Source organism: Falco cherrug, chromosome 16 (genome assembly GCF_023634085.1).
Source record: "Falco cherrug isolate bFalChe1 chromosome 16, bFalChe1.pri, whole genome shotgun sequence".
Classification (NCBI taxonomy): Eukaryota; Metazoa; Chordata; class Aves; order Falconiformes; family Falconidae; genus Falco; species Falco cherrug.
In genome coordinates this window covers 2,349,267-2,374,572 of record NC_073712.1, presented here as the reverse complement: position 1 = coordinate 2,374,572, position 25,306 = coordinate 2,349,267, and the positions used below count along the sequence as shown (strand labels likewise).

The 25,306-nt window shown below is 49.6% G+C and overlaps 1 protein-coding gene across 1 annotated transcript; it reads right to left on the bottom strand.

The window, feature by feature from the left end:
- Positions 1–1,369: 1,369 nt before the first annotated feature.
- On the bottom strand, positions 1,370–25,303 carry KLHL12 (kelch like family member 12). Its single transcript, XM_055728047.1, is given in 13 exon segments — positions 1,370–2,976; positions 3,339–3,525; positions 6,573–6,671; positions 7,850–8,008; positions 8,749–8,944; positions 9,916–10,022; positions 12,329–12,443; positions 15,140–15,289; positions 17,868–18,085; positions 18,882–19,035; positions 24,835–24,894; positions 24,896–25,033; positions 25,238–25,303. Coding segments are annotated over 12 exon segments (1,698 nt in total). The 5' UTR covers positions 25,022–25,033; positions 25,238–25,303; the 3' UTR covers positions 1,370–2,849.
- Positions 25,304–25,306: the final 3 nt, after the last annotated feature.

Genomic DNA, 25,306 nt, shown 5'->3' with positions numbered 1-25,306 from the left:
ACCTCGGTCCCCCCTGCTCCTCACGGCACCTCGGGGTGAAGCCCCCCTGGGGTGAAGACCCCCCGGTGGGATCGGCTGGCAGTCGCAGCCGCGCCCGGCCCCCGCAGGGCACCGCTGGGCTGGGCGCTGCTGCGGGAGCTTACCGAGAAATACCTACCCCCCGCCGCTGGGACCTTTGGCCAGGTCATAACATTCTTGGGTGGAAGCTGGCTGGGGCTGAAAATTCATGCTCAGCTCTGGGTTTTACTGTTCCCTCCCAGGCTATTCATGAAGCAGAAAGCTGTGCTCTTACTGGTCTGTGAGAATCAGTACCAGCTTCTTTCCAAGCACATCTCAACCCTTTATCTTACCTTCAACGGTAGCTTGTACGTTCTCTCATCTCCAGCTATGCACGGTGCAGACCGTTTTGAAGACCTGTATTACAGAATCATAGAATCCTTCTGTTGGAAAATACCTTTGACATCATCAAGTCCAACCATTAACCCAGCACTACCAAGGCCACCACTAAACCACATCCCTGAGCACCACATCTACATGTCTTCTGAGCACCTCCAGGGGTGGTGATTCCACCCCCGGCCGGGGCAGCCTGCTCCAGTGCCTGACCACCCTTTCGGTGAAGATGTTTTTCCTCATGTCCAACCTAAACCTCCCCTGGTGCAACTTGAGGCCGTTTCCTCTCGTCCTATCACTTGTTCCTTGGGAGAAGAGATGGATACCCACCTCGCTACAGCCTCCCGGCCGGCAGCTGTAGGGAGCCATGAGGGCCCCCCCGAGCCGCCTCCTCTCCAGGCTGAACCCCCCCAGTTCCCCCAGCCGCTCCTCAGAGCGCTTGTGCCCCAGCCCCTGCCCCAGCCCCGCTGCCCGGCTCTGGACACGCTCCAGCCCCTCACTGTCCCTCCTGAGTGAGGGGCCGAAACTGAACCCGGGGTTGGGGGTGCGGCTGCGCCGGTGCCGAGTGCAGGGGGACGGTCACTGCCCTGGTCCTGCTGGCCACACTGTTGTGCCACAAGCCAGGACGCTGTTGGGCTCCTTGGCCACGTGGGCACACGGGGGGCTCACGTTCAGTTTGCTGTTGACCAGTTGTCACCGTCAACCAACTACCACTGTCGACTATTACCACAGTCTTTTCCTCATCTCTGCTGCCTTTCATGCTCTTCTGGATTGGATCTTGCAACAAATTTGCCCCCTTAGCAGGTCCTCTGGGCGTGGGAAATTTTTGTGCTGTGGCTCTCAACAGATGGAGCAGTTTTTTGCTACACAGTGCAGCCGCAGGGGAGAGGCACCGCTGAAGGCAGCTGCACGGGGTTTGCACGTACCCTCCCCACAGTACTCGGACAAATGTCCTGAAGGTAAAGAACAGAAGGTAAAATCCCACTGGCTCAGGAAATACTTTATTCTTTACATTTTCATTAAAAAATAAACATAGGAAACAAAACCACAGAACACTTGTGTGATAGAAACAAACGCAGAAGGTCAGAGCATTGGCCAAAAGTGCATAATTAAGTCATGCTAGCACGTCCCTGATCCCACCCTGTCCCCCAAGCAAGGAGTCAGCAGGAAGCTCAACGAGCAGCACTACACGGAGCCCAGGCACTGCGGGGGCCAAGCTGACGCTGCTGGAGAGCCCGCGCTCCCAGAAACGCAGCGAGGCAGAAGACATGCTGAGGAGAGAGCGCTCCAGTGAGCCAGTGATGAAGCTCTCACTTGGGGCTCGTGGGGCAGGTGAAGGATAGCTAGTGTCAGAGGATGTGGAATTACAAGGCAGGGGAAAAACAGCTGAGAACAAAGGGCAGAACAGAATCCCGGTTGTCACTCCAAAACAGCCCTGGAAGCAGACAAATCCTAGATAAAAGGAAAATCAACACAATGAACTTGACTGAAAGGCTGACGTGGGCGTGCTGGACAGAGGTGTGTCCAGGGACGAAGCCCAGTCGCTCACCAGCAAGATCTATGTGACAGTAGCAATTGTGCCCCTGCTCCCAGGGCCTCAGCCCCTGCATGGTGACCTCCCCACAGGGGTGGGAGCAAAGGCACTGCCGCAATATCGCAAGGCTCCTGCTGCCAGACAATGCAGCACTTTGCAGCTGGGTCTGTCAAGCTTTTTTTTTTTTGAGGGAAATATGATGTGATAAACCTTGCTGAGCCCCTTATCAGAGCACAAACGCTGCAGACCTGCTTCCACACCAGGCGATGAGCTTTTCCCCCTGCCCTCTACCCCCCGCAGCCTCAGGCCTTTGGGGCTCAGTAGTTGACAGCTTTCACCTGCAACTTCTTTTGCGTGCAGACCCGTGAGGAACCTGCAGCTGCAGCGCAGGACCCCTGTACACATGCTCACCCAGTTTGGCTCTGCACTGCTGGGTGCTTGAGGAGCATGTTTAAACATTCAGTATGTACAAGATGATTTGAAGCTGGAACATAAGAGCAGCTGGATTCACCTTCACACATCCACGTGGCCGAGAGCAACCAGAGGACCTGTGTGGTCCTGCAGTGGCTGAAGAGACCATCCAGTTGTATGTACATGTCTTCGGAAGCGTTCACCAGGCTGGCTGACACAAAGGCTGGGGGCATCTCTGCTCTGCCGATAGACTTAGCCACAGGAACAGCAGAGAACGCAGCTTCCCCTGACCTACTTCACCACTTCCTCCATCTTCAGAGCCCCTGATTTCAAATGACTGCCGAGATAACACGTTTATGCACATGCTCTAGTCAAAAGCAGCACAGAAAGCTGCTGTTCTGGTGCCTATTTCCACAGCATCCACAACTCTCAAGAACAGTCACTGCAAACCACTTGGGACTCTTCCTCCAGCCGAGACTTTTTAGGATGTTCTTCCTTGTAAGTTCCCTCCAGATCACTTCTCCCGAAGGACGCAGACTCCAGCGTCACAGCGCTGCATCCCCAGGGAGGTTACCACTTCCCAGTTGTCAATGATGGGATCATAGCACTCAATGCTGCTCAGCAGCGAGTTGCCATCGTATCTGCAAGGACAGAAAGTTACAGGTGAGGGATGCTGCTGAAGGAAACGGTCGAGGTGTTCAGAGCCCTTCCTGGGAGGCTGGGCAGCCAAGTACTGTGGGAACGGCCTGAAATGAAACCACTGCATTAAGGCTCCCTTTTGCTGTCTGCTGCCGCTCTCCTGCCTGTCTTGGCCCTGGACCATCACGCTGCCTATTCAGGCTGGGCGGTGACTCAGTGGGCTGCCTCCTCTCATAACGCTTGAAATACAAACGTGAGGAGAGGCCAGCTGAAATGGGGCAGCAGGCTGGGCCACCTCAACTCCCTTGTTCCAGCAGACAGACATGCAGAGCATCTCCCTCTCGAGCCCAGGGCAGCCGCTTACCCAGCGATTGCGTACAGCCTTCCCCGCAGCACGGTGGCCCCCACGTAGCAGCGGGGGGTTGTCATGCTTGTCACAGTTGTCCAAGAATCAGTGCGAATATTATAGGCTTCCACGGAGGAGAGATGTGCCGTCCCATCAAACCCGCCAACTACATAAATATGGTCATTCAGCAGAGCCACTCCAGCCCCTGGAGAGAGAGAAGGCAGCACAGCTACACCCACGAGTGACACCGTCAGCACCTGGCCTGGGGCTCGCTGTTACAAGGCTGAACTAGGTCTGTTCCTCCTGCTTTGAAGGACACTTTCTTATGCCTGTGTGTCCCACAGAAGAGCTGTCATAACCCGGTGTCTTCCCTTGTTGTTGCCTCCAATACAATACATGAAAACCTCTTCCTCTTACCAAATGCTGCTGAATCTCTGGCATAAGGGGGACCGAGCAAGGCTGCAGCCAGGGCAGCACTAGCAATATGAGATACTGACCGTGGCTGAAAGACACCCCAACCCCCTGAACAGACCAGCACCAGGCTCGCTCTGCTGGCGGGTGGCTGGCTGGGACTCTGCCAGCACAGGGACCGGTTTCTCTGGCGTTTCTGGCCCCCTGGTGTCACCCAGCCCTTGGCTGTGGCAAGGAGAATGACACTGCTCCATGCGAAGCTGGAGGAGGGATTTCTTTGGCACTGCTCCTCTGGCAGGCAGGGAAATGAAAACTGGTGTCTACTACACAGTCACAGAGGTGTAAATGGCATAAGCATCTGTCTGAACAGCTGTTCTCACAGCAAAAGCAATCGATAATACAGCTGGCCCAACTGGGAATTTATGACAACAGCAGGAAATAAACCTCTGCAAGCCTCTGTTTCCTCATCTGCAGCTCCCATCAGGTAGAGCACCAAGGAATGCAGCTCAGACAACAAGCACTTAGTGGCCTTAGGTGCCCTGGCCAACAGCTGCTGCTGTTGCAAGCCGCATCGCGAGAGCAGCATAAACCCTGCCAGGCCGTTACCATCAACACATAACTATTGCACCGACGGCTGTCTTGAAGGAAACGAGCCAGCCACCCTGCAGCTCTTGGGCAGATCTGTTTTTTCTGCCAACAGGGTACAAGAGACTTTCTGTTCCACTAAATGCAACCTCGCTTCCACCGCCTGCCTTTGGTGACGGCACCAGGGCAGCGGGGAGCAGCCAGGCTGCCGCAGTGGGCTCTCCGATAGCCTCAGTGAGGAAGACTTTGGCCGAGAAGAGCGATCAGACCGAGGCCTCATCAGGGGAGTGGGATCTAGCAGTGCCATATGGCCGAGGTTTCCGAGGGGTGGCCTACCTCCAGAATCTGTCCTAAGAGATGAAGAGAAACAAGGAGAAGACAATCTCTGTGAAGGAAGGCAAGACTACTGTTAGTCCTGGTCTTTGAATTCAAATACCCGCATGCAGACAGCTCTAGAAAGTGCGTCAAAGCCTTGGGGAAAAAGAAGTCCGACAGGGTCCAAGGTCACCAGGACGAATGGGCTGGAACTGATACCAGGGTGGAAGCTGCAAGGGCAACTAGTGTCTAAGCTAACAGTAGTTTGGGGTGTTAGTGCCACAGAGCAGCAGCACAAAAACCGGGGGCTAAACCTGTTCTGGGGCGCACCCCCGTTCCAGATCTTGGTGCTCCAGGTCCCAGCACCGAGGAAGGAACCTGGCTGAGCCAGTGCCGGGGTCAAGAGCCTCACCATGTTGCTGCTCACTTGTGGCACTGAAGAGCCTGCTCTGTGGGCTTAAGCACCGCTACCAGAAGCCTCCAAGTCTTGTGGGAAGCTAGCATGGACCCGGGAAACACTTTTTATAAAAGGCTTTTTCCCTTGAACCCTTTGCTTTTGGTCTTGCTTGAAGCCACCTTCTGTGGTGCACGCAACAGATCCCTTGGGGAAACCAGTCTCATCCTTAAGCTTTCTAGAGATCTGTGGGTAGGTCTTGCATGTTGGTTCTGACGTAGGAAAACCCGCAGATTTTATCACGTGTTTGAATGTGGGGTCTTCTCGGATGTGGAAAGCAACCAACTTCTAAATCAAATCCATTCTCGGCTTATGGGAAATACTTTCCAACCCACACTTAACAGGAACAGCCCTGTCAGAAGGGTAAACGTTTACAACTTGGGGTTTTGGTGAACACCACTGCAGGCACAAGAAAGCTTCAATGTTTTTAGAACAGAGACCACTTTTGAGTAACCAGCGCTTGTCCCTGAACAAGAACGCTCTAGCAGAGAACACAGAGAAACAACGCTGCCTAGGCTAACTGTAAAGGACATTTACCGAAAGAGCTAGAGAAAAAGGGACTTCAAAAGGGTTTTGAAAGAGGGCCGGTAAGCACAGCTCAACTACTCCATCGAGAATCACAAAGCTGCAGAGGCACTGAGCATCCTGCCCATCCGCATGCGGCTGAGCAAGGCCACGGCTGCTCACTGGCATGGCTGTGGAGGCCCAGGGCAGCTGGCCCGAGGCACAGTGCAACAGCAGAGGGCCAGCACTTTGAGCACAGAGGAGCTGCGTGAGCCCCACAGGAACTCCTTGGAGGAATGAAGGAAAGTAGAGACAGAAAGTTATTCCAAAAGTAGGATTCAAACTATAATTTTCTCCTAGATACAGCCGCCGAACTTAAAGCTCAGCGAGAACACCAAGCAGGAAAGATAGAGTTGGCGGGGGATAATTAACGTGTGACTGCGCTGTGTTGCAAGCTGTTAACGTAATATTGTTGCAGTGTGACGCTGCCCTGGCAGTGCTGCTCCCTGCATTGCTGCTGCCCCAGGAGCTGAGGCCCAGCGTTTCACAAAGCAGAGCAAGATGAAGGAGCAGCCTGCCAGGGCACTCCTGCCCTTGCCAAGTCCTGTGCAGCTGACAAGCACCGACTTAAACTGCCCCATTATCTTGCACTACAGTCTGTACTTTGTGCCTTGCCAGCTCTTCTCCAAGCCGTGCGCTGTTCCTCATTATGGAAGTCACGCAGGACTTCCTCCCTGTAACCTATAAACCCAAACGCACATTCCTCTATGTGCATCTTAGCATGGGATGGAGACATCAGGCACGTGAAAATTAATCTTTCATCTGGGGAGTTAAGTCAGCATGCCCTAAAATCATCCCTTCTCAAAGCCAAATCACCTGCTGGGGCCAGTCAACATCCTCCAGAACAGCAGAACAAGCCAGCAGTGACTGCTTCCTCTGCGCAGCACAAAATGTTTTGACCTCAAGGCGCTGTGGGCTCTTACCTGAGCGCTTAGTGGCCATTGGGGTGACATTTGTCCAGTGTCCAGTGTGGGGATCGTACCTCTCTACAGAATTTAGTATGTTCAGCCCATCATAGCCACCTGAAACAAAATACAGGAGCAAACCATGGGTCTGACTTCTGGAAAACGTTTTCTGTGTGGAGAGTAATAACACGCCTGGTTCATCCTTAGCACAACATCGTGCTGCCATCAGCGCAACTCACAGCACGCCGGGGCCGGCAGAACAAAGAGGATCCCTGCAGCTTGCAATGCCAGCCCAGAGCCAGCCCGGAACGAGCTCTGCCCCCGCACCGCTCCGGGCCGAGCTGAGAGAGAACAACACCCCTCCAACCCAGCAGAGCCAGGTTAGCACCACACTGCCCACAGCTGCCGCCGAGCGTGCCGGTGCCCACATTGATGCTGCCCTCCCAAAGCAGACGTACAGCCTCCAGACCTGGCGGTGGCTCAGGCTATGTGTGCTGCAAGCGCCAGCTGACACTAGGAGGCTACACAGTGTAGGCTAGGATGCCTCAAAGAGCTGTTTCACAAGAGGATACCAAGACATCTCATTGTGCAACTTCAGCAAAGGAGCAGCGTGCTGACATCGGCCTGGGGGGACAGCGTGAGGAAGAAGAATTTGGGAGAGGGAAGTGGAACCCATAAACCAGTGTCCAGTATCTGTGACTCCCCAGGAACAGGGCTGCAACAGATGTGGGTCCAGTGCTGGGCCTGCCTTTTCTGGGGCCCAGGGGGTGTATCTACAGAACAAGCGTTCTGAAATCTTCAGAGTGATTTGTCCTCCAGCGCTCTCACTGTATTTACAGCTGGTGTGGGTCTCTGAAAATGAAACAAGTGCTACACAGAGGACTAGAAAACATACGGCTAGGGATACATATTTTGAGCACTATAACCAACATTGCTTTGTGTGGAGCAGATGCATCCTCTGTCCTGTGGCTATCTGCTTCACCTCTAGAGCATTTTAGCCACTGCCCAGTCCACACGAACCTCAGCTGGCGCTGCTCGTCCCCGTAGGCTGATTGTGCCCAGTTTGCTTCGGACAGCACTTACTGTAGTTATGTGGCAGCTCTAGTCTAAGCCATTGCGATGGTAACGGTGAGAGCAGGCTGCGTTCGCCGACAGAGCTGTGCAGTGCCCACTGCAGTGAAGCTAAACCTTCTAACCCAGACATGACATAATTGGTGCTCCCCACAGCCAGCATCTGCACTGTCATTTCTGTAAAAAGGATTTGCGGAATACCTAGAGGTCCTAAGGGTACCTACCGAGGCAGTAGATAACTCCGTTAGCTACAACAAGTCCTGCTCCTTCCCGCGCTGTCTGCATATCTCCCAGCATACTCCACTGATCGATGTTTGGGTCATATCGCTCCATACTGGTGTGACGTCTGCTTCCATCAAACCCACCAGAAACATAGATCATGTCTGCAATGTTAGACAGAGGTTGGACTCAGAGTCAAGCATCAGGCGTGCACACAGAGCAAGAAGCCCCTCACAGATGGAGCAAAGCCACAACATGGACTGCAAAATACAGGAACAACTGCAGATCTTGGCACTTCGGAGCCAAGACAAACCCAGCCTCCTCACCCTAGCTCACTGCATTAGCCTGCTCACAGACCCAACAAACAAAGCAAGCATAAAACCCATGTGGCCCTTAAATCTGCTTCTTGCTGATGGATGAAAGAGAACATGCACACCCCAGTTACTTATTTCATGGTGCAGAACCTGCTGAAACACTGCCATACCCAAAACCTGCTTATCGCTAACAGCACGTCAGCCCCTCCTCAAAGTCTTAAGAATCCTTCACTGCACATGCTCCAGCTTCAGCCTCTCCCCAGTGTTGGATGGTTGCTGCTGTACTCCGTGTCCTGCGCTCAGTAATACGCAACACTGTCACCATCCCAAGAGCTTCCCACTCCATAACCCCTCATAGCTCCTTTCCCCTCAATGCACAGACACATGCTGTAAAAATGAAGCGGAGGCAGAGCTCCTCTCAGGGTATGTGGGCAAGCTTTCCATTTCTACATCCAAACGATGGGAAGGCAGAATTTCAGACTCACCTCCTCCCTCAGAGCCATCCCACGCTGCACATACCAGCTCAGGGCATTTCAGGGCGAGAACTGAACAGGCTACACCGCCCTGTCGGTACGGTGACCAGCACATACCTCCAAGGGTTGTGGCTCCTGCCAGGCCTCGCCGTACATTCATCGGAGCCACAGAGTACCAGATGCCATCCTCATCTGATGTATAATCCAAGCACTCCACCGAGCTGAGACGAGAGCGGCCGTCGTACCCCCCAATCACATAGATCCGATCGTGCAGGGACACCGTAGCAACGTAGCGCCTCTTACGGGTGATGCTCTAATACAGTAAAAGGAACAAAAATGTCACGAGAGGATATAACACTGATGCTTGGAGACCAATTGCTGTTCTTCCATCCTTTTTTGCTGCTCTTTTGGAAAACAGCCCACTACCACAGAGGCAAACAGCACTGGGGATTTAAAGGATACAGCCTTAACAACTGCATCTGCCTTCCCCTGCCTGTATTCAGTCTCTGCCATACTCTCTTCTCGCAGCCGGATCTCTTTGCACTTAAACCATTTTGCATTAAATGTCATTTATCTTATGCTGCTACTGAATCTTTGATGCATCTTGGAGGTCTGTGTGCCCTCCACTGGCTCCCTGCAGAGACTGTTAATGGAAAAATGTGGAGACTTAGAATATTTTATTAAAATACCTGAAGCTTTTAGCCTCCAAAAAAAGAACAGAATTTTGGGACACCAGGGGATACTGGTCTTTTGCGATTAGTGATACTGAAGAAGAGGCAGTTCTCCACCATTTCACACAGATGAAGGTGATTCTAAATTTGGGTAGAAATAGTCCTCGGTTCAGGAATTCTCTCTTCCATACTATGTCCCATTATGCTCAGAAACAATGAATCCACAGAGATCATGCAGCTTGCCTGAAAGCAAAACTGATTATACTATTCCTATTGACATTTCAGTTATCATCACTAACCTTAAAGCTTAACACCCCTTCAATAGGAAATATGATAGCTCTCACTCCCACAACAGAGATGTGGGTCTCTGTAGGCTCATCTGATTAGAAATATGACAGCTACCTCTTATACAAAGCTTACTTAGCAGATCTGAAAATGTGAAGCTGTTTCGGCATTCACTACGTAAGCCCTAGCAGCCCTAAGAATTTCTGTCAGAAATTCTAAGCAGAACACAAAGGACAGCCTGAAGAGGAATGTTATAGAGCTGATGCTACAGGATCAGCGTTTGATCACAGCCTGTTCAACCCAATGGTGGTCAAAAATGGTCCCTTACTGGCAAGAAACTCCACTCCTGAGTCTTCGGGTCATATTTCTCCACAACATCAATAGGTGACTGCTGGCTGCCAAAGCCGCCGATCACAAGCAGCACTTCGTTAGCTCCTAGAGCAAAGACGGAGAGCAAAGTCAAGTCAAACCCTTCACAACCAAGGGGTCACTTCAAGGGAACCACCTGAAGGAACACTGAGCCTTCCCCAGTGCAATGAGCTGCCTCTAAACCCCTGTTTTCACCACTCCGCTGAAGCAGGCCCCTAGCCGGGCTACAGGCACTTGGAGTCCCGCTGTCCTCAGCGGGGAAGAGGAGAGAGGAACTCTTCCAGGACACGTGGCAATAAGACTGACTCAGGTGTTAGCAGCCATCTGCTGAAGGGCTGTTAATACTCTATATCAGAGGCGCTTTGAGAGGACAAGCTGACCAAGTTAGGTGCTGAACTTGGCTCATTTATATCTTCTTTTTTATTCTTTCCACGATTTTCTCCCAAACCTCCGACCACCCCATGAAAGCAGAAGGAAAATATCTGCTTCCCTGCAGCCTCCTCCCAAAACAAGGCCTTCTACCCTTGTCTGCAAGTGACATCCAGACCAGATGGCACCTTTGTTCCCCACTTCACAGAGAAGCAAGTCAGGCTGACTGAAACCTGAAAAATTTATGAAGTATTCTCCCAGGAATTGTCTCAAGTCTCATGTATTTTATTTCAAAAGCTGCCTTCCGTCTACTTTCTTTTCTCCGAGACGGTCCCTGAATTTTTCTTATTTTCTTTGTGACTGTTAAATAACACCTGTGATATGGAGAGTCTGAATCACCCTTGTAACGACTGCCTTGAAGGCAGGCCTCTATCAGAGTTTTAAAAATAGATGAGCATCTTCCGGATTCCTTGGGCCCTTCTGTAACAGAGTTTCATTAGTTTAGAACCATCCAGCTTTTCATCAGAGGACTGAACACCAAGCAATAAAGATTTAACAAGACCCTGTCTGTCACAAGGCAAAACAGCTGCAACCTCAGATGAAGAACAATAATATAAAAAAATAACTGGAAAGGAATCACAAAGCAGCTCCAACAACAACTTGGAAAGTCTCCAGTCCCGTATACCAGCTGAAAGTGCAATTGTTTCAGTTTATCCCATAGAAAATTAATACACCACTTGATCACAGTTTATAAGTGACACAGGATAAGAGCATTGCTGCCAGCAGATGGTATTGAAACAATTAAAAAAGGCAGGGCTGAATCCAGAAGATGAACCTTACCAATAAGGTGCTTAGCTTTTACCTGTACAATTAAACAATAAAACGGTTTTGTGGTATCTCCTTTATCAGGTGAAGCATTCCAACTAAGAACAAAATGAAATGTCTTTCTGAAATGACAGGCTGAGCTGAACTGCATGTCATTGAAACCTGTGTAGGATGTTCCCACAAAAACAGAGACGTGCCTGGACTACGCCCACATCAGAACATTCCCTGCAGGCCAAAAAAGTTTATGCTCCAGCAAACCTGATCTGCCCTCCTCCTTTAGTAGTTAAACTGCTTTCTGCCCCTTAAAACAGTGTTAATAACAGGAACTGGCCACACAGGGTTTGCCAGGGTCCCTCTCCATTACACAAGCAGCAGCACTGGAGAACACGCAGGGAGGTGCGCTGGCAGCAAGAGAAGTCAATGCTGGCACCGATGGCAGTGCCCTGTGAGTACACCCGGGATAAAGGCATGGCAGAGAGAGCGAGTCTGAAGGTAAGAAAAGGGGCATCTGGTGAGGATTAGCTACAGTCATGAAGAAGCCAGTAAAACACTTTTCCTTCTCCTGTAGGCCATTCCTACTGTTTATGTTGCTCTCAAGTGCTTACACCCCTAAGCCAAGCGTTTTCCCAACAATTCAGACTGTGTTTGGTAGGATTTACTGAAACAGAGGAATAAATCACCATTTATTTGCCTTAACAAGACTTGGGGAGGGGTGGGGAAGTACCTCTGAAAGGAAAGGGGGACCTCTCCACCTCCCTGCTTGTGCCCTCCCCTCTTTGCTGAACCGTCCTCCACCACACAGCTCTTTTTGTTTCCGACACTGATACCTGCCTTTTTAGACAGGAAGAAACTCTTCCCACAAATCTTGGACAGGTGCACGCTGAGACAAACATATCTGGAGGTACGAACAAGTAAGGAAACTGGTTTTATGGTTACAGCAGAGTCCTGGGATTAAAGGCAACCAACGAGCCCCCACGCTGCCACTAAACAATTCTGCTTTGAAAAAACCCATACCTCTGTCCTTTGCTCCAGTCCCCTTTCTGTACCACTGGGGCCTGTGGATTGACAAGTTCTGCTGTGCAGCACTTCAGTACAAGCACAAGGCACCGGGCACGGTGTGTAATACAGTACCTGCCAACGCCCCAGACCGCCTTAGTGTCCTGCCCTTCGCTGCTCACCTAGACGTGCTCTAGTCCTGGGTCCTTGCATCTGACTCCGGAGCTCAGGCCGAAGATGAAATTTCTTAGCTTCATCTACGAGGTCTCTGCACTGCAGACTGCATCGTATAAAAGGCTGAGGAAAAACATGAGTCACTGGTACATGCAATGTATTTTAAGATCCCTCAGGAGAACTGTCCTAAAGCCAACTCTCATCAGCTCAGACAGCATAAAAATGACTTGTGTGCAGGCTGTTGCTAGCAGAGTCACGGTGCAAATACTTGCATGCAAGGAAATGTGGAGACAACTTAAGACTGGACTGCAGCTGAGATGATGTGGCTCAACTCTCACACAAAGTCTGGCACTGCAGGTTCCATAACGAAAACAACTATATTGGAAAACTAAGGAAAAGCCAATTCTGTTACATTTACGCCAGCTGAAGTATGAGAAGGGGGACTGGCAGTAAAAATACACTTGAGATCAGTTTGGCTGGATCTGACCTATATGTTCAACTTTCAGCATACACCTGCCATTAAAGAAGAAAGAAACAAGGTGCACAGCACAATGAAGCAGTTTAGCTGGACCTGTTAGCTTGATCCCTGTACACATGGGAAGAGAGAACCGGAGCAACGAGGTCCTCTTTAATAGAAGCGGGGGGCACTGCAGCCCAAGGACAGTCTCATCTCCTCCTTGCAGAACGCTGTGCAGTTCCCCTCCCTGGCTGAGTGCCTGCACCAACCTCCCCTGAACATCCAGCGTTCAGTTCCCTTTAGCTGTTCGCTGCTATATGCTGCTGCAGTAAGTTAAGATTTATTTTTACAAGTTTTTGGTGCTTGTGCAAGAAGGCCAGGTTCAGAGCACATGACGCCACACAGGGCCAACACTCTACTCTCCATGCTGCCCCAAGATGATGATGTCCCATCAGTGTGTGTCACTTCCAGACTGGAGAGGCCTGCCTGTGCAATAAGAAAGCTGAGGCCCTTTATACACTATCTTAGGCAAGTTTTGGAACAGATCTAATTGTTTCGGTACTAGTCCCTTTTGCATTAGCTTTAACTTCACTTTAAAGCGGACCATAACAATCTGACTAAACACATTTTGGCTCTGGCACAGCTTAACTGCCTGTTAGTTGCTCGTATTTAAGAACATCCATAAAAGGCAGCTATACCACATTAGAATCATGGAATGATTTAGGTTGGAAAGGACCTTTAAGATCAAGCCCAACCATTAACCCAGGACTGCCAAGGCCACCACTAAACCATGTCCCTGAGCACCACATCTACATGTCTTCTGAGCACCTCCAGGGGTGGTGATTCCACCCCCGGCCGGGGCAGCCTGCTCCAGTGCCTGACCACCCTTTCGGTGAAGATGTTTTTCCTCATGTCCAACCTAAACCTCCCCTGGTGCAACTTGAGGCCGTTTCCTCTCGTCCTATCACTTGTTCCTTGGGAGAAGAGATGGATACCCACCTCGCTACAGCCTCCCGTCCGGCAGCTGTAGGGAGCCATGAGGGCCCCCCCGAGCCGCCTCCTCTCCAGGCTGAACCCCCCCAGTTCCCCCAGCCGCTCCTCAGAGCACTTGTGCCCCAGCCCCTGCCCCAGCCCCGCTGCCCGGCTCTGGACACGCTCCAGCCCCTCACTGTCCCTCCTGAGTGAGGGGCCGAAACTGAACCCGGGGTTGGGGGTGCAGCTGCGCCGGTGCCGAGTGCAGGGGGACGGTCACTGCCCTGGTCCTGCTGGCCACACTGTTGTGCCACAAGCCAGGACGCTGTTGGGCTCCTTGGCCACGTGGGCACACGGGGGGGGCTCACGTTCAGTTTGCCGTCAGCCAGCCCCCCAGGCCCTTTCCCTCCGGGCAGTTCCCAGCCCCCTGCCCCCAGCCCGCAGCGCTGCGTGGGGCTGGTGTGACCCAGGTGCCGGACCCGGCACTGAGCCGTGTTGAACCTCCTACAACTGGCCTTGGCCCATCGGCCCAGCCTGCCCAGATCCCTCTGCAGAGCCTCCTGCCCTCCCCCACATCAACGCTCCCCCCGCCCCCCAACTTTGTGTTGTCTGCTAACTTACACGGGATTAGAGATAAATGTTGCTAAATCAGGCATTTCTCTACGCAGAGAAGTCTGTCATTCAACACCCAGCACCCATCAGGTGACAAGGGCTAGCAACCACTAGCTACCTCACATCAAACCACAATGCTGGTTTGAACTTCTCTGATCCTTCCTGCCAAACCTGGCACCGGGTCAGCATCACTTCCTGATTGGAATTAAACTTCCACTCCAAGTTTAACTATCTCTTACTATCCACGTTTTGGTTTGCCCCTGCAACACCCCAGCCACACAAAGATGCAGTATTGGGTATGGCTCTTAGCTGCGTGCTGGCCCTGGACCTGCACAGCTGCTGTCCTCATTCAAAGGTACATGCTCCCCATCTGCACCTAAAACAATTTCTGAGGAGCCGTGTCCTCCCCAGGATCGCACGCCAGCAACCTTCAGCCTGGAGAAGGAGACCTGCTAGTCCTTGTGAATCAAAGGCAAAAAGCGCTTCTTAGAAATTAGTAACAGATGACAACAGAAAGTTGCTACATATACCAGAGGAGACAACTGACTGCTTGGGATGGGGCGCCCTCCCAGCTGAGAAGCAGGACGCTGTAACGGCTGGCACAGAGTGAAACAGTGGGCACTCCAGCTGAACAGGAACAGCTCCACAGAGCCAGCATCAAAAAGCATCAGCAGAGAAAGCAGCTTTAAACTTGTTTCATTAGGGCAGCGGGAGTCTAACCGGGGAACACAGCAATCACACACCAGTACTGGCTCCCACTGAGCCTGGATGCCGATACCTCAGTGTCGATGACATCTGTGATGTAGCGGGGGGTGAGAAGCGGCATGCGCACATACTGCAGCAGCTCTGGCAGCGATGCTTCCCGTTCTTTTTTTGAGTGCTTCACCCAGTTTATAACTGCCTCAAAAACTGGCTCTTCAGAGTCCACCTGGAAAGAGGAGGCACACACGGATCAGACTGCAGGGCAGTATTTCAGTTACTGCTGTGGAACAGACTACTTCCAGGCTGTTGACACTGCTTCACAGCTAGCAAAAAAGCAGGACATTTCAAGTAAGAGGCTATTATGGAAATTTCCATGAGCTGTATTTACAGGCACTATGAAATTTCCTCTTTTCCTTAAAACTGCATTTGTTTTTTTCCTTGCAGCTGAGATCAATAAGTGGCAGTATGAGTACCAGAACAGAGAGCTTTATGGTAGGCAGCAGAGCCAGAAGCTGGGAGCCACCATTCTGTTGGGACAGCGCAGTGACAGGTGGCTCCCCCGACTTCTCAGCAGAGCAGGAGTTATGGTCCTGCAAAATGCAAAGTACCATCATAAAGATGATCAGAATCACATTTCCTTTTAATGGAGCAGAATCTCGCCGACCCCCCTGCAGCCCTGTGCCCATGCACTGCCCCTTTAACACCCAAGCCATACCAGGTACATTTAGGTTTTGGTTTTTTTTTTTATTTCAAACCACATTTAAGAAACAATAAACAACTGGATTTCAGGGTGGAGAACCCTGCCTTCTACTGTTTATTTTATTTTGTGACTGGTTTATTTCTCTCTCCATTTAGAACCAACATATGCTGGTGCTCACACCACTTTGAGATTACACTGACTAAACTGCCTAAATTTGCTACTTTTAGAGAACCTCAGGTGCCTTGGACATCTATGACTGTCAAAAGTGAAAGAATTGTAAAAAGCTCTATAACATATTATTTAGGCTTGGTTTTCTTTTTGCACGTCTTCAGATTATCCAATGTAAAAGTAAATCAGACATTAATTTATTATCATGAGGTCTGTTAACTGTTATTAAATAGGAAGATAAAAGGAGATACTGTATTGAAAAGGAGATACTCCTGAAAAGGAGAAACAGGATTGAACCTTCCCACCAATATATGACTGGTCCACTTTGAAATTCAGTTTGAAGCTGTCCATTGCAGAATATTCTGAAGCAGGGAGCCACAGAGGTTAATTACATAAGGCAATTGTTCCAAACCATTGATTTATATTTGTTACAGCGTAATTTGAAAAGGCCTCTTTCTATTTGAATTACAGGGAAAGGACAATCAGAGCTCACAAGAACAGAGTACTTGTTTCCAATTTTTCCCACCGCCTTCTTAAATGCAATAGTCCTGTATCATTTTATTCCCTCTCAAACTGACTGTCCTCTGATACATTTAACAGTTTTGTTGTTCACGAAATCATTTCTGTTTTCTGATAAGCAATGAGTAACACTAAGCAGTGCCACAGGGAGCACCTGCCGTTGTAGGTCTCGAAGGGCCAGGGGATTTTCTGAGGGTGCCCCCTCAGCACATCACCTCTGAACTGGCACACAACGAATGCACACCTCACCGTGTGCCTGCAAGGTCCTTGCAATCCACAAGGAATTTTACTTCGCCTGTGCGGGTCATCTGATTAGTTTGGCTGGGTCATTCTCCAGTACCTCACTATTTCCTCCTCACTGTCCAGAAGCGTTGTGTCAGTACTCACCACAACCCACATAAGCTCAAACCCTCACAGTGTTACAGCTGCAGCTTGTTAAACACCAAACACGCTCAGCCGTTACCTCGGCCTGTGCCAGGGTCCTTCACTGCAATCCTGCTGCTTTCCCAAGCAGGCCTGTTAACAAGAGGATGTCACCTTGCCTGAAGGTCACTTTCAAGGCAGGCTTTCATAACATACATCAAGAATTCCCCTCTGGCTAACCCTGTATTGGCTTTTCAGGAGTCTCACCAAAGATATCACTTACATTGCTTTGCTTCGAAGAGTTCATGTTGTTGTGAACTGTGAATAGTGATTGCTTCGATCACTTCTTTTAGAAGTGAAGCAAACATTAACTCTCGACACAGTCCATCTCAATTAAAAAAAAAATAAGTCAAGTCCCCTCCCCATTACCAAGGAATGTTTAACTTTTTCATAAAGAATTTGGAAAGAAAGTACCCCACAGGTTCCAGCCAAACAGTAAATCCTCCAGAAACCAACCTTAAGGGAGCTAAATATGTATGTGACTCCCTTTATATATGTAAATAAATATGACTCCCTGAAGGGTCACGCTACCCTGCACCATCATGCATTCCGCTGCTTAGTAAAAGTGGAGGACACCCAAATGCCTGCGATGACACACACATTCCTTGTGCTGCTGAAAGCATGCAACGGTCTACAAATAGAAGTTAAAGTCTTGGGGGTATTTCTGAAATGTCGGCATTGAGACAACTTGTCTTTGTAACCTCTGAAAGCTCCTCCAGGGAAAGGAGGGGACAAGGGAACAAGAACCCTGCAGAGGTAACTGTGAATGTCTCGTAAGAAACACTTCAGTGATAGCAAATTCTTACACAGAAACTACATGTTACTGATCAATTTCAGATGACACGGCTGAAAAATTAGAAGCAGCTTCTTGGAAATCAAATCAAAATTCAGGAATTGTGTGAAAAATCCACCCTAGAAGTACAGACTAATTACTGACTGGTTTCAATGTTTTACTTCAATGTTTTGCACAGTAATGGTACTTTTCAGGTTTTACCTGAATTTCATCACACTTGATGAGCTTTTCAACCTCTTCTTGATTTAAGAGGATAAACTCTTCATGCTGAACCACCTCTGGAAAATGTTTCTGGCTGAAGACCTCTGCAGCTTGCATTAGATCAACACAATTGTGTGTCTCAGCAAAATCCCGAATGCCCAAACAATTTGATGGATCCAGCTGGCTTTCTAGAAACTCACAGCAAGCTTGTTTCACACCTACGGAAAATTGGAGGGGTGAATGAGGACTGCATGCTTACTATCAATCCACTGCTTTGGAACGGGCTTCAGAAAAAGTTCTAAACAACAATGGAAATCCAACTCAAATAACAAGCTCAAAAATACTACAGAAACACACATGCAAACATTTCTTTGGAGGGATGTAAAAAACACTAAGCAGTAGACCATGTGTATGGGCTCTTTTGATCTCTGGCTATTCTATTTGAACACAAAAATTAAATAAATCTTATACTAGGAAGGGACTCACATGTGAGTTGTACACAGCTGCATGGATTATAAACAAAAAATGTATATGCTAGTGGATATGGCTACCAGAGTTCTAGGTTTTCTCCAATGTCTTTTTCATAAGCTGCCTGGGATTTGGGATAATTGCCTGGGATAGCTCCATAGGTGCATGTGCAATGACATCAACCAGTCTGTTAATGACCCAGACATACTATGATGGCAGGTCAAATGGCATCTAGGATTTGCTTATTATAATAAGTTGATGGAGCTGTAACATTTGTGCACTATACAGCCCACAAATCCTCTTGGGAATTCTCATGCAGAAATACAGTAGCCCAAAGCATGGAACAATAACCTGTTTTATCATCTTTTTTTCCACTTAAACCAGTTCCTCTACCAAGGAGACCACAGCGCACAAGACAACAGAAGTTTGACATAAGCTTATAAATATCACGCCTCCCACAATCTGTCTTCCATTTACAGAAGGTCAGACAAACCAAATCTCTAAACAGCATCAATTTCTCAATTTGTGCTGATACTTGGCAATTACCTTTCAGCTGAAGCAGACATGCCGCTGGGAGCAATTCTTGGACATTTTCTACTGTCACGTGAACAGTTTCTGTATATACAAAGTCTAGCAGGATTTCCATGGTGGAGGCTGTCAGTCCCTGGATATCTACATAGGGTTTATCTTTCTCTGACAGCTGTAAATTAGAAGGGAGACAAAGGTTTATTTTTCAGTAATGTGATCAAAAAGCCCACAACACTCAGCGGTTTTTAAAAATGTGATCAGTCAGAGAGGTTTCAACAGAGATTTGTCCTTTCTTTCGTTGTGAGAACAAGAACTGAAAGAACAAGGGGAAGGAGGGAACTTCCCTAAAGAATTCACTTACAGGGCAAGTAAAAGAGACGAAGTTCATTACGGATCAGGAGGACAGTTAAACTGCACTGTAAAATGAGCAAGCTGAAATTAGATACAGCAGAAATTACATGTGTCATTTGTGCAAGACAACTAAACTCTCCTCTCCATGCAGTAACTCCAAGCTTTACTACAAGACACAGCCCAGGGAGGGATCTCCCCTGGGCTGGATGTGTTTGACATGCTGCAGTTTACATGGAGTCCTCACCTCATCACTCCACTTTAAAACCAAACCAAACAGAAATCTTTCCTAACTCTTCAGTTCCTGATCCATCCTTCAAGCTTATGGTCAAGGTTCCTAAAAAGCATGACAATTTATAGGCCATAAGTTCAGAGTTAAAGGTAAAATATAGGTTTAGCTTAAACACTTGAAAGTAAAATGATAGTAGATACAGTAATGGTACTTACACAATCTTGACTTTGTCCCCTGACTATTTTATCACCTCTACGATGCATCACTTCGGATTTACTATTTTTTTGAAGGAACGCTGCCCTCTCAACAGTCAATCTTCGGGAATAATAAATTCTGGGAATCCACCAAATTTGCACTTCTATAGGTATAAAACTGAGATTCTATTTCACAAAGCATCAGCTTTGTGGTTCAATGCATCCGTCATGAAGCTGCTGGCACAGCATCTAATGATTCATGAACAATGGGCTAGCAGGTGGACTCACTAATCAAACCCTGCACATAACTGCAAGCCTGTCAGCATGAATGGACCTCAACAGAAGGATGTTTCCATGCTGCAAACCCAACCTTTTTTCCCCATTACTTTTGAAAAACTAGTCAGTATCAGTGCAAGCATGATTCAGATGAAAGCCCACGACTTTTCTTGCCAAGGAGTCTATAGTTCATTACAGATTGAGCAGATACTCTGTGAACAGAAAGCATGATCAAAGCATGATCACTTGGCTTAGAATCTGCCACAGCCGGGGAAAAAGGAGGTAATAAAGAAGAAGAAAAAGTAAGAGCAGTCAAAGGTATTTCTGCAGAGGCATTCCATGACACAGTAGCAGAAGGGAAGAAATGTGTCTGCTAAGACTGAGCCATTTCCATGATGCAGAGAGATACACTTCACAGCAGAGAAGAGAAACACAGGAGGCAATGGTGATACTCAAAAGTAATTTGAGGGAAGAGGCCTTTCAAGTCTGTTGACACACTGAACAAACTTTATAGCATCCAGAGTCAGAAAGGAACAGCAAATTACCTCATCTGACCTGCTGTATGTCAGGCAATGCATGGCATTTAGAAAGTAAAATGAGTCCTTAACTTGGTCTACACAAAACATTCCTAAAACAAGACTAAGCTATTTGGTACAACAGATGAAGCACACAGATGTCACCAAGGGTCTAAACTGACCAGACAAGTTCATACCATTCCAACAAGCAAACTGAGATGTAGACCATGCACATCAGAAGAAAGAGGATACAAAGTTACAGACATCTACTGACAGGAGACTACAAGGGCACCACACCTCCTGGTAACGTATTAGGCTGTGTCAGGTTGAAGTTGTAGACACCTGTTCTTCACATATCAGCCTGGTGCTGGTAAAGAAGCTCTTGGCCCCACAGTTAATATTCAATAACCAGCCATGCCCATACTCTCTTTATACTGTTGACTAAAACACAAACCACGGGGACAACACTAATATGATAGAGGCTATTACCTCCTGCTTCCCTCGTACTTCTGCTGCACTCCGCTACTTGGTTGTTATTTGGCTCGCAGTTTACTTGTGTGCTAAGACTGCTTGGAAGGAAGAAAATATTTCAAGTAACTTCACATAATGTACATGATGCTAGGATCCCAAGCTATTCTGCATCATCCTTTAAAGAAGGAGATCAGAATGAAGACAATTTGAGTCTGAACACCCCGTGAAGACTCGGAGCTGTAGCTCCAGGCTGCCTATGCAGTGTTAAGAGAACTGTACACAGTGCTTAGTGCTGTGGGGGCAGAGAGTCCCTCTTTTATCAGTACATCCACATATTTGCACTCAGAAGCAATGCAAAATTATGGTCATACAATGCTAATCAAAACACAGTACAAGCAGCTTTCCTTTCGCAGGCATTTAGTGGTACAAGACATCTCTGCTGTCAGAATTTCAGATTAGTTTCCCCCTTTATTGTTTAGTATCAGAATTCTGCTAACCAGCAGAAGTAAAGCAGTAAGGGATTGATACTCCCTAACACAAGCCCATTTCTAACATGTTATAAGAAGTATGCAGCACTACAGACCCAGAAATAACTGAAGCATCGAGGAAAACACATTCCCATAATTAAGGGGAGTCACTTGGAAGTTGTCATGAGTTTTACCCCAGGACGCCTAAGCTGCTGAAAGCCTTAAGGCAGGGGCTGCAGGGCTGTTGTGGAACATAATGTTGCTGCCTCCCATTCTATCCGTATATCATGCAACTCACTCTGCAGGAGAATGGACTTAGAATTTTGGAACCACGTTCTTATCCAAGGCCATGTCTTGGTTTTGCCTTCACTAATGCAGATACACAAAAGTATATTCTAACAAACCCCTCCGATTTCTCCTCACCTATACGGGAAAAGAGATGCTGGCAGGACAGTGCTAATGTGTGGCTCGCTGCATTCTGGAAGGCATTCACAGTACAGTGAAGATGACCATGTAAGAACCTGGAAACAGAAGTTGTTTATTTTTATAGTAAGAAAAATATTGCTCCACCTTCTAGGGGAAGAACCCCTTCAATTTCCAGAACCCTCCTCCAAAAGAAGACAGACTAGTTTCCTTCTGAGATGGAGCCAACAGTCAGCTCTTAACACATCCCAAGTTATGCTAACTTGTCCGAACAGACAGAAATGTCAGTGCATAACTGGGATCCAAGGGAGCATTTGCTAAAACTGCTCTTCAATTTTCACTACAAGGAAGAACACTGTCAGTAAAACTGATGGGCGTTTCAGTTTTCCCACACTACTTAACATAGGGGCAGAGAAAAGTGTCAAAAGCCAGGGGTTGAAGTGGTGATCAGTGGTTTCTCCTGATTCTGGAAAATGGGAAGAAACTAATACTAAATAAGATTGAGAACTTTTAAAAGTAAATGGTTAAGTTGGAAGTGAGCAAAGGATGGAAACTAGAGATATATCGATTGGCAAACACATTTCTTTATGACGAAAATCTCTGATGACAGCCTCAGTGCTACACTGTCCATTCACAGTGTTACATCTGTGCATCACAGTGGGCACAGCCCAGAGATCAGTTCTGAACAAAGCCTTGAGCAGCCCAAGTCTGAAAAAAGCCACACATTACAGCTAGCCAAGCAGTCCCCAAATTCACAGGAGGCAAATGATGAGGCAAAGCAAGCTCTTGCAGAGACTCTTAGTCCATTATGCAGTACAGCATTCCAAGTTCCCTCAAGTTACAGCCATGGCCAAAACACTCTGTACCCACAAGTGTCTGGAGAGTGACCAACTGCCATCCCATAACACTCACCAACATACTTGTCATTGGCACGCATCGGAAGCGGGTCTGCTTTGAGACTTACCAAGCTGTCATTTCCTGCAGAGAACACTCTCCCACAAACACTTGGTAATTGTGCACGCCACTTGGCAGGTTTGTCATTTTGGGGTTTCCATACGAAAAAGCAAAATTGGAAGAAATACAATCTAAGCAAAAGTAGTAAAACCCTTAAAGCAGTGGCAATTTGTGAGCGTGAGAGATCGAGGAATCATGCCCACTGGGCACTGGACACACTTATTTTTCTAGTAAGAATTACATCTATGAATTAAGGTCACTACAATGTTACAGTTAAAATGAGGCATAAAGAAGGAAGGTGACATGATCTCAGCTTAGAACCGAAGTATACCAATCCTCAGCCTCTGTTAGCAGCCACAAAGAATGTTCTGTAGCACAGAGTGATGGGATCTCTGAGGCGGCCTAGGTAAAGTCCAGGAAGTCACAAGCATTGACAGGAACATGGAGGCGAACACAAAGCAGCAGTGGCTGCCTGCTATACTGCTGTGCACCTTGAAGGTACTGGTAAACAGAGGACTTCAGCCTCCAGGAACTGCATTTGCTTTGTGTATTTTTTTTTTTAAAATTACATTTCCTTTATGCAAAGAAAGAGCACAAACCTGAAAAAATTACAAATTTCATGAAGACATGGACAGAAAATATATTGATATGTGGCCTGTCCATGTACACAGTCTTTCTTTGGTTGATTTGCACAGGCCCATAAAAACTAAGACACCTGCTCACCCAGCACAGCCCTGAAAGAAGTACACACACAGAGAGCTCTGCCAACACTGTTCATTGCTGGATAAAACAAAGAAGAAAAACATTCTCTCCTGCAAGGACCACTAGGCTAGCAGGGAGGTCTTTAGGACCTTTGAGCTACTTAGGAGGTTTTTTTTTCCTCACTGCTAATGGGAAAGTTACTAGGATAAGGAAAACATCTTCTGTGTGAAAAAGCCACAAAGATGGATTCAAACTTACAAAAGACAAAGCCAGGCAAAGCATCTCCTATTGAATAACACAAAAAAATGCCGGCTTTAGCTCAAATATCACCTTTCAGTGACTCAGAGAAAGAGCATGCAGGTAGCGTGTGTCGATACAGTAAGTACTGAGCGCAAAGACCTCACAAGCGAGATTTGACAAGCACAGCAACTTGGGCTCATAGTCTCACCCCCCGCGGTCATATCCTCTTCGCAACAGTGGCAGCACAACCCTACACACACCAGCTGATCAGCCAGTGCGAAGCAGAGACCAGGACCCGAGCTAAACACCCTCCATTTCAGTTCTCAAAGGCTGCCTTAACGCACCACCCAGTCTAGGGCACACACCACGGCTCTCCCAGCCTTGCACGAGGGCTGGTACCCTCACCAGGAAACATGCCCAGAAGCATGAAGACCATAAAGCACCACCAGAAAAATCAATACATGTATCAGAGCCTTCCAGCTTGCCTGCTCAGCCCGGCAGCTCCGTGGTGCACAGGCTGGTCACACAGCAGACCATGATCCAGGACCACGGTGCCAGTCCCAGCCTCTGGTCCCCACCACGCTGTGATGAAGGGTGCTGGGGCCACCATGAGGAGACTGAGAATCACCGCCAGGGGCCCCAGGGCCACCAGGCAGGGACCCAGAGGGACCGAGGGCCACCACGGGGGGAGCCCAGGGCCACCAGGCAGGGATGCAGAGGGACCGAGGGCCACCACGGGGGGGGGGGGCCCAGGGCCACCAGGCAGGGATGCAGAGGGACCGAGGGCCACCACGGGGGGGGGGGGGGCCAGGGCCACCAGGCAGGGATGCAGAGGGACCGAGGGCCACCACGGGGCGGGGGGGGGGCCAGGGCCACCAGGCAGGGATGCAGAGGGACCGAGGGCCACCACGGGGGGGAGCCCAGGGCCACCAGGCAGGGATGCAGAGGGACCGAGGGCCACCACGGGGGGGGGGGGGGGGGGGGGGGGGGGGGGGGGCCAGGGCCACCAGGCAGGGATGCAGAGGGACCGAGGGCCACCAGGCGGAGATGCAGGCCCCGCCGCGGCACAGCCCGGCCCTGAGGCGGCCCTGCCTCCCCCCCGCGGAGCGGCCGGGCCTGGAGGCTGCCCGCGCCCCCGGCCACACCGACCTCGCTGGTGAACATGGCGCAGAAATAGTCGCTGCAGGCGGCCAGGACGATGCGGTGGGCCCGGGAAGTCCTTGTGCTCCACGCGGAGGGTGACGTCGCAGAGCGTGTTGCTCTTCCGCAGGGCGTTCATGGCGTTGAGGATGGACTTGGCGTGCGAGTTGGTCATGATGTCCTTGGGGGGGGCCATGGCGCCCGGCACCTGCGGGCACAGCCAGCACGGCCACATGTCACGGCCCGCCCGCCGCGCCGCCAGGGGGCGTGCGTCCGCCCGCCCGCCGCGCCGCCCCTCCCTCTTCTGTTCCCTGCCTCTCCCTCTGCCCCCCGCCCCGCGCCGCCGGGCACAGGCCGCCCCGGCCCCGGCCCCGCTGGCACGGCCCGCCCGGCGCAGCCCGCCCGCACTCACCGCCGCGGGGAGAGGTCCCGGCCCGCACACCCCGCCTCCCCCTCCCTTCCCTCTCCCAGCGCGGCGCGC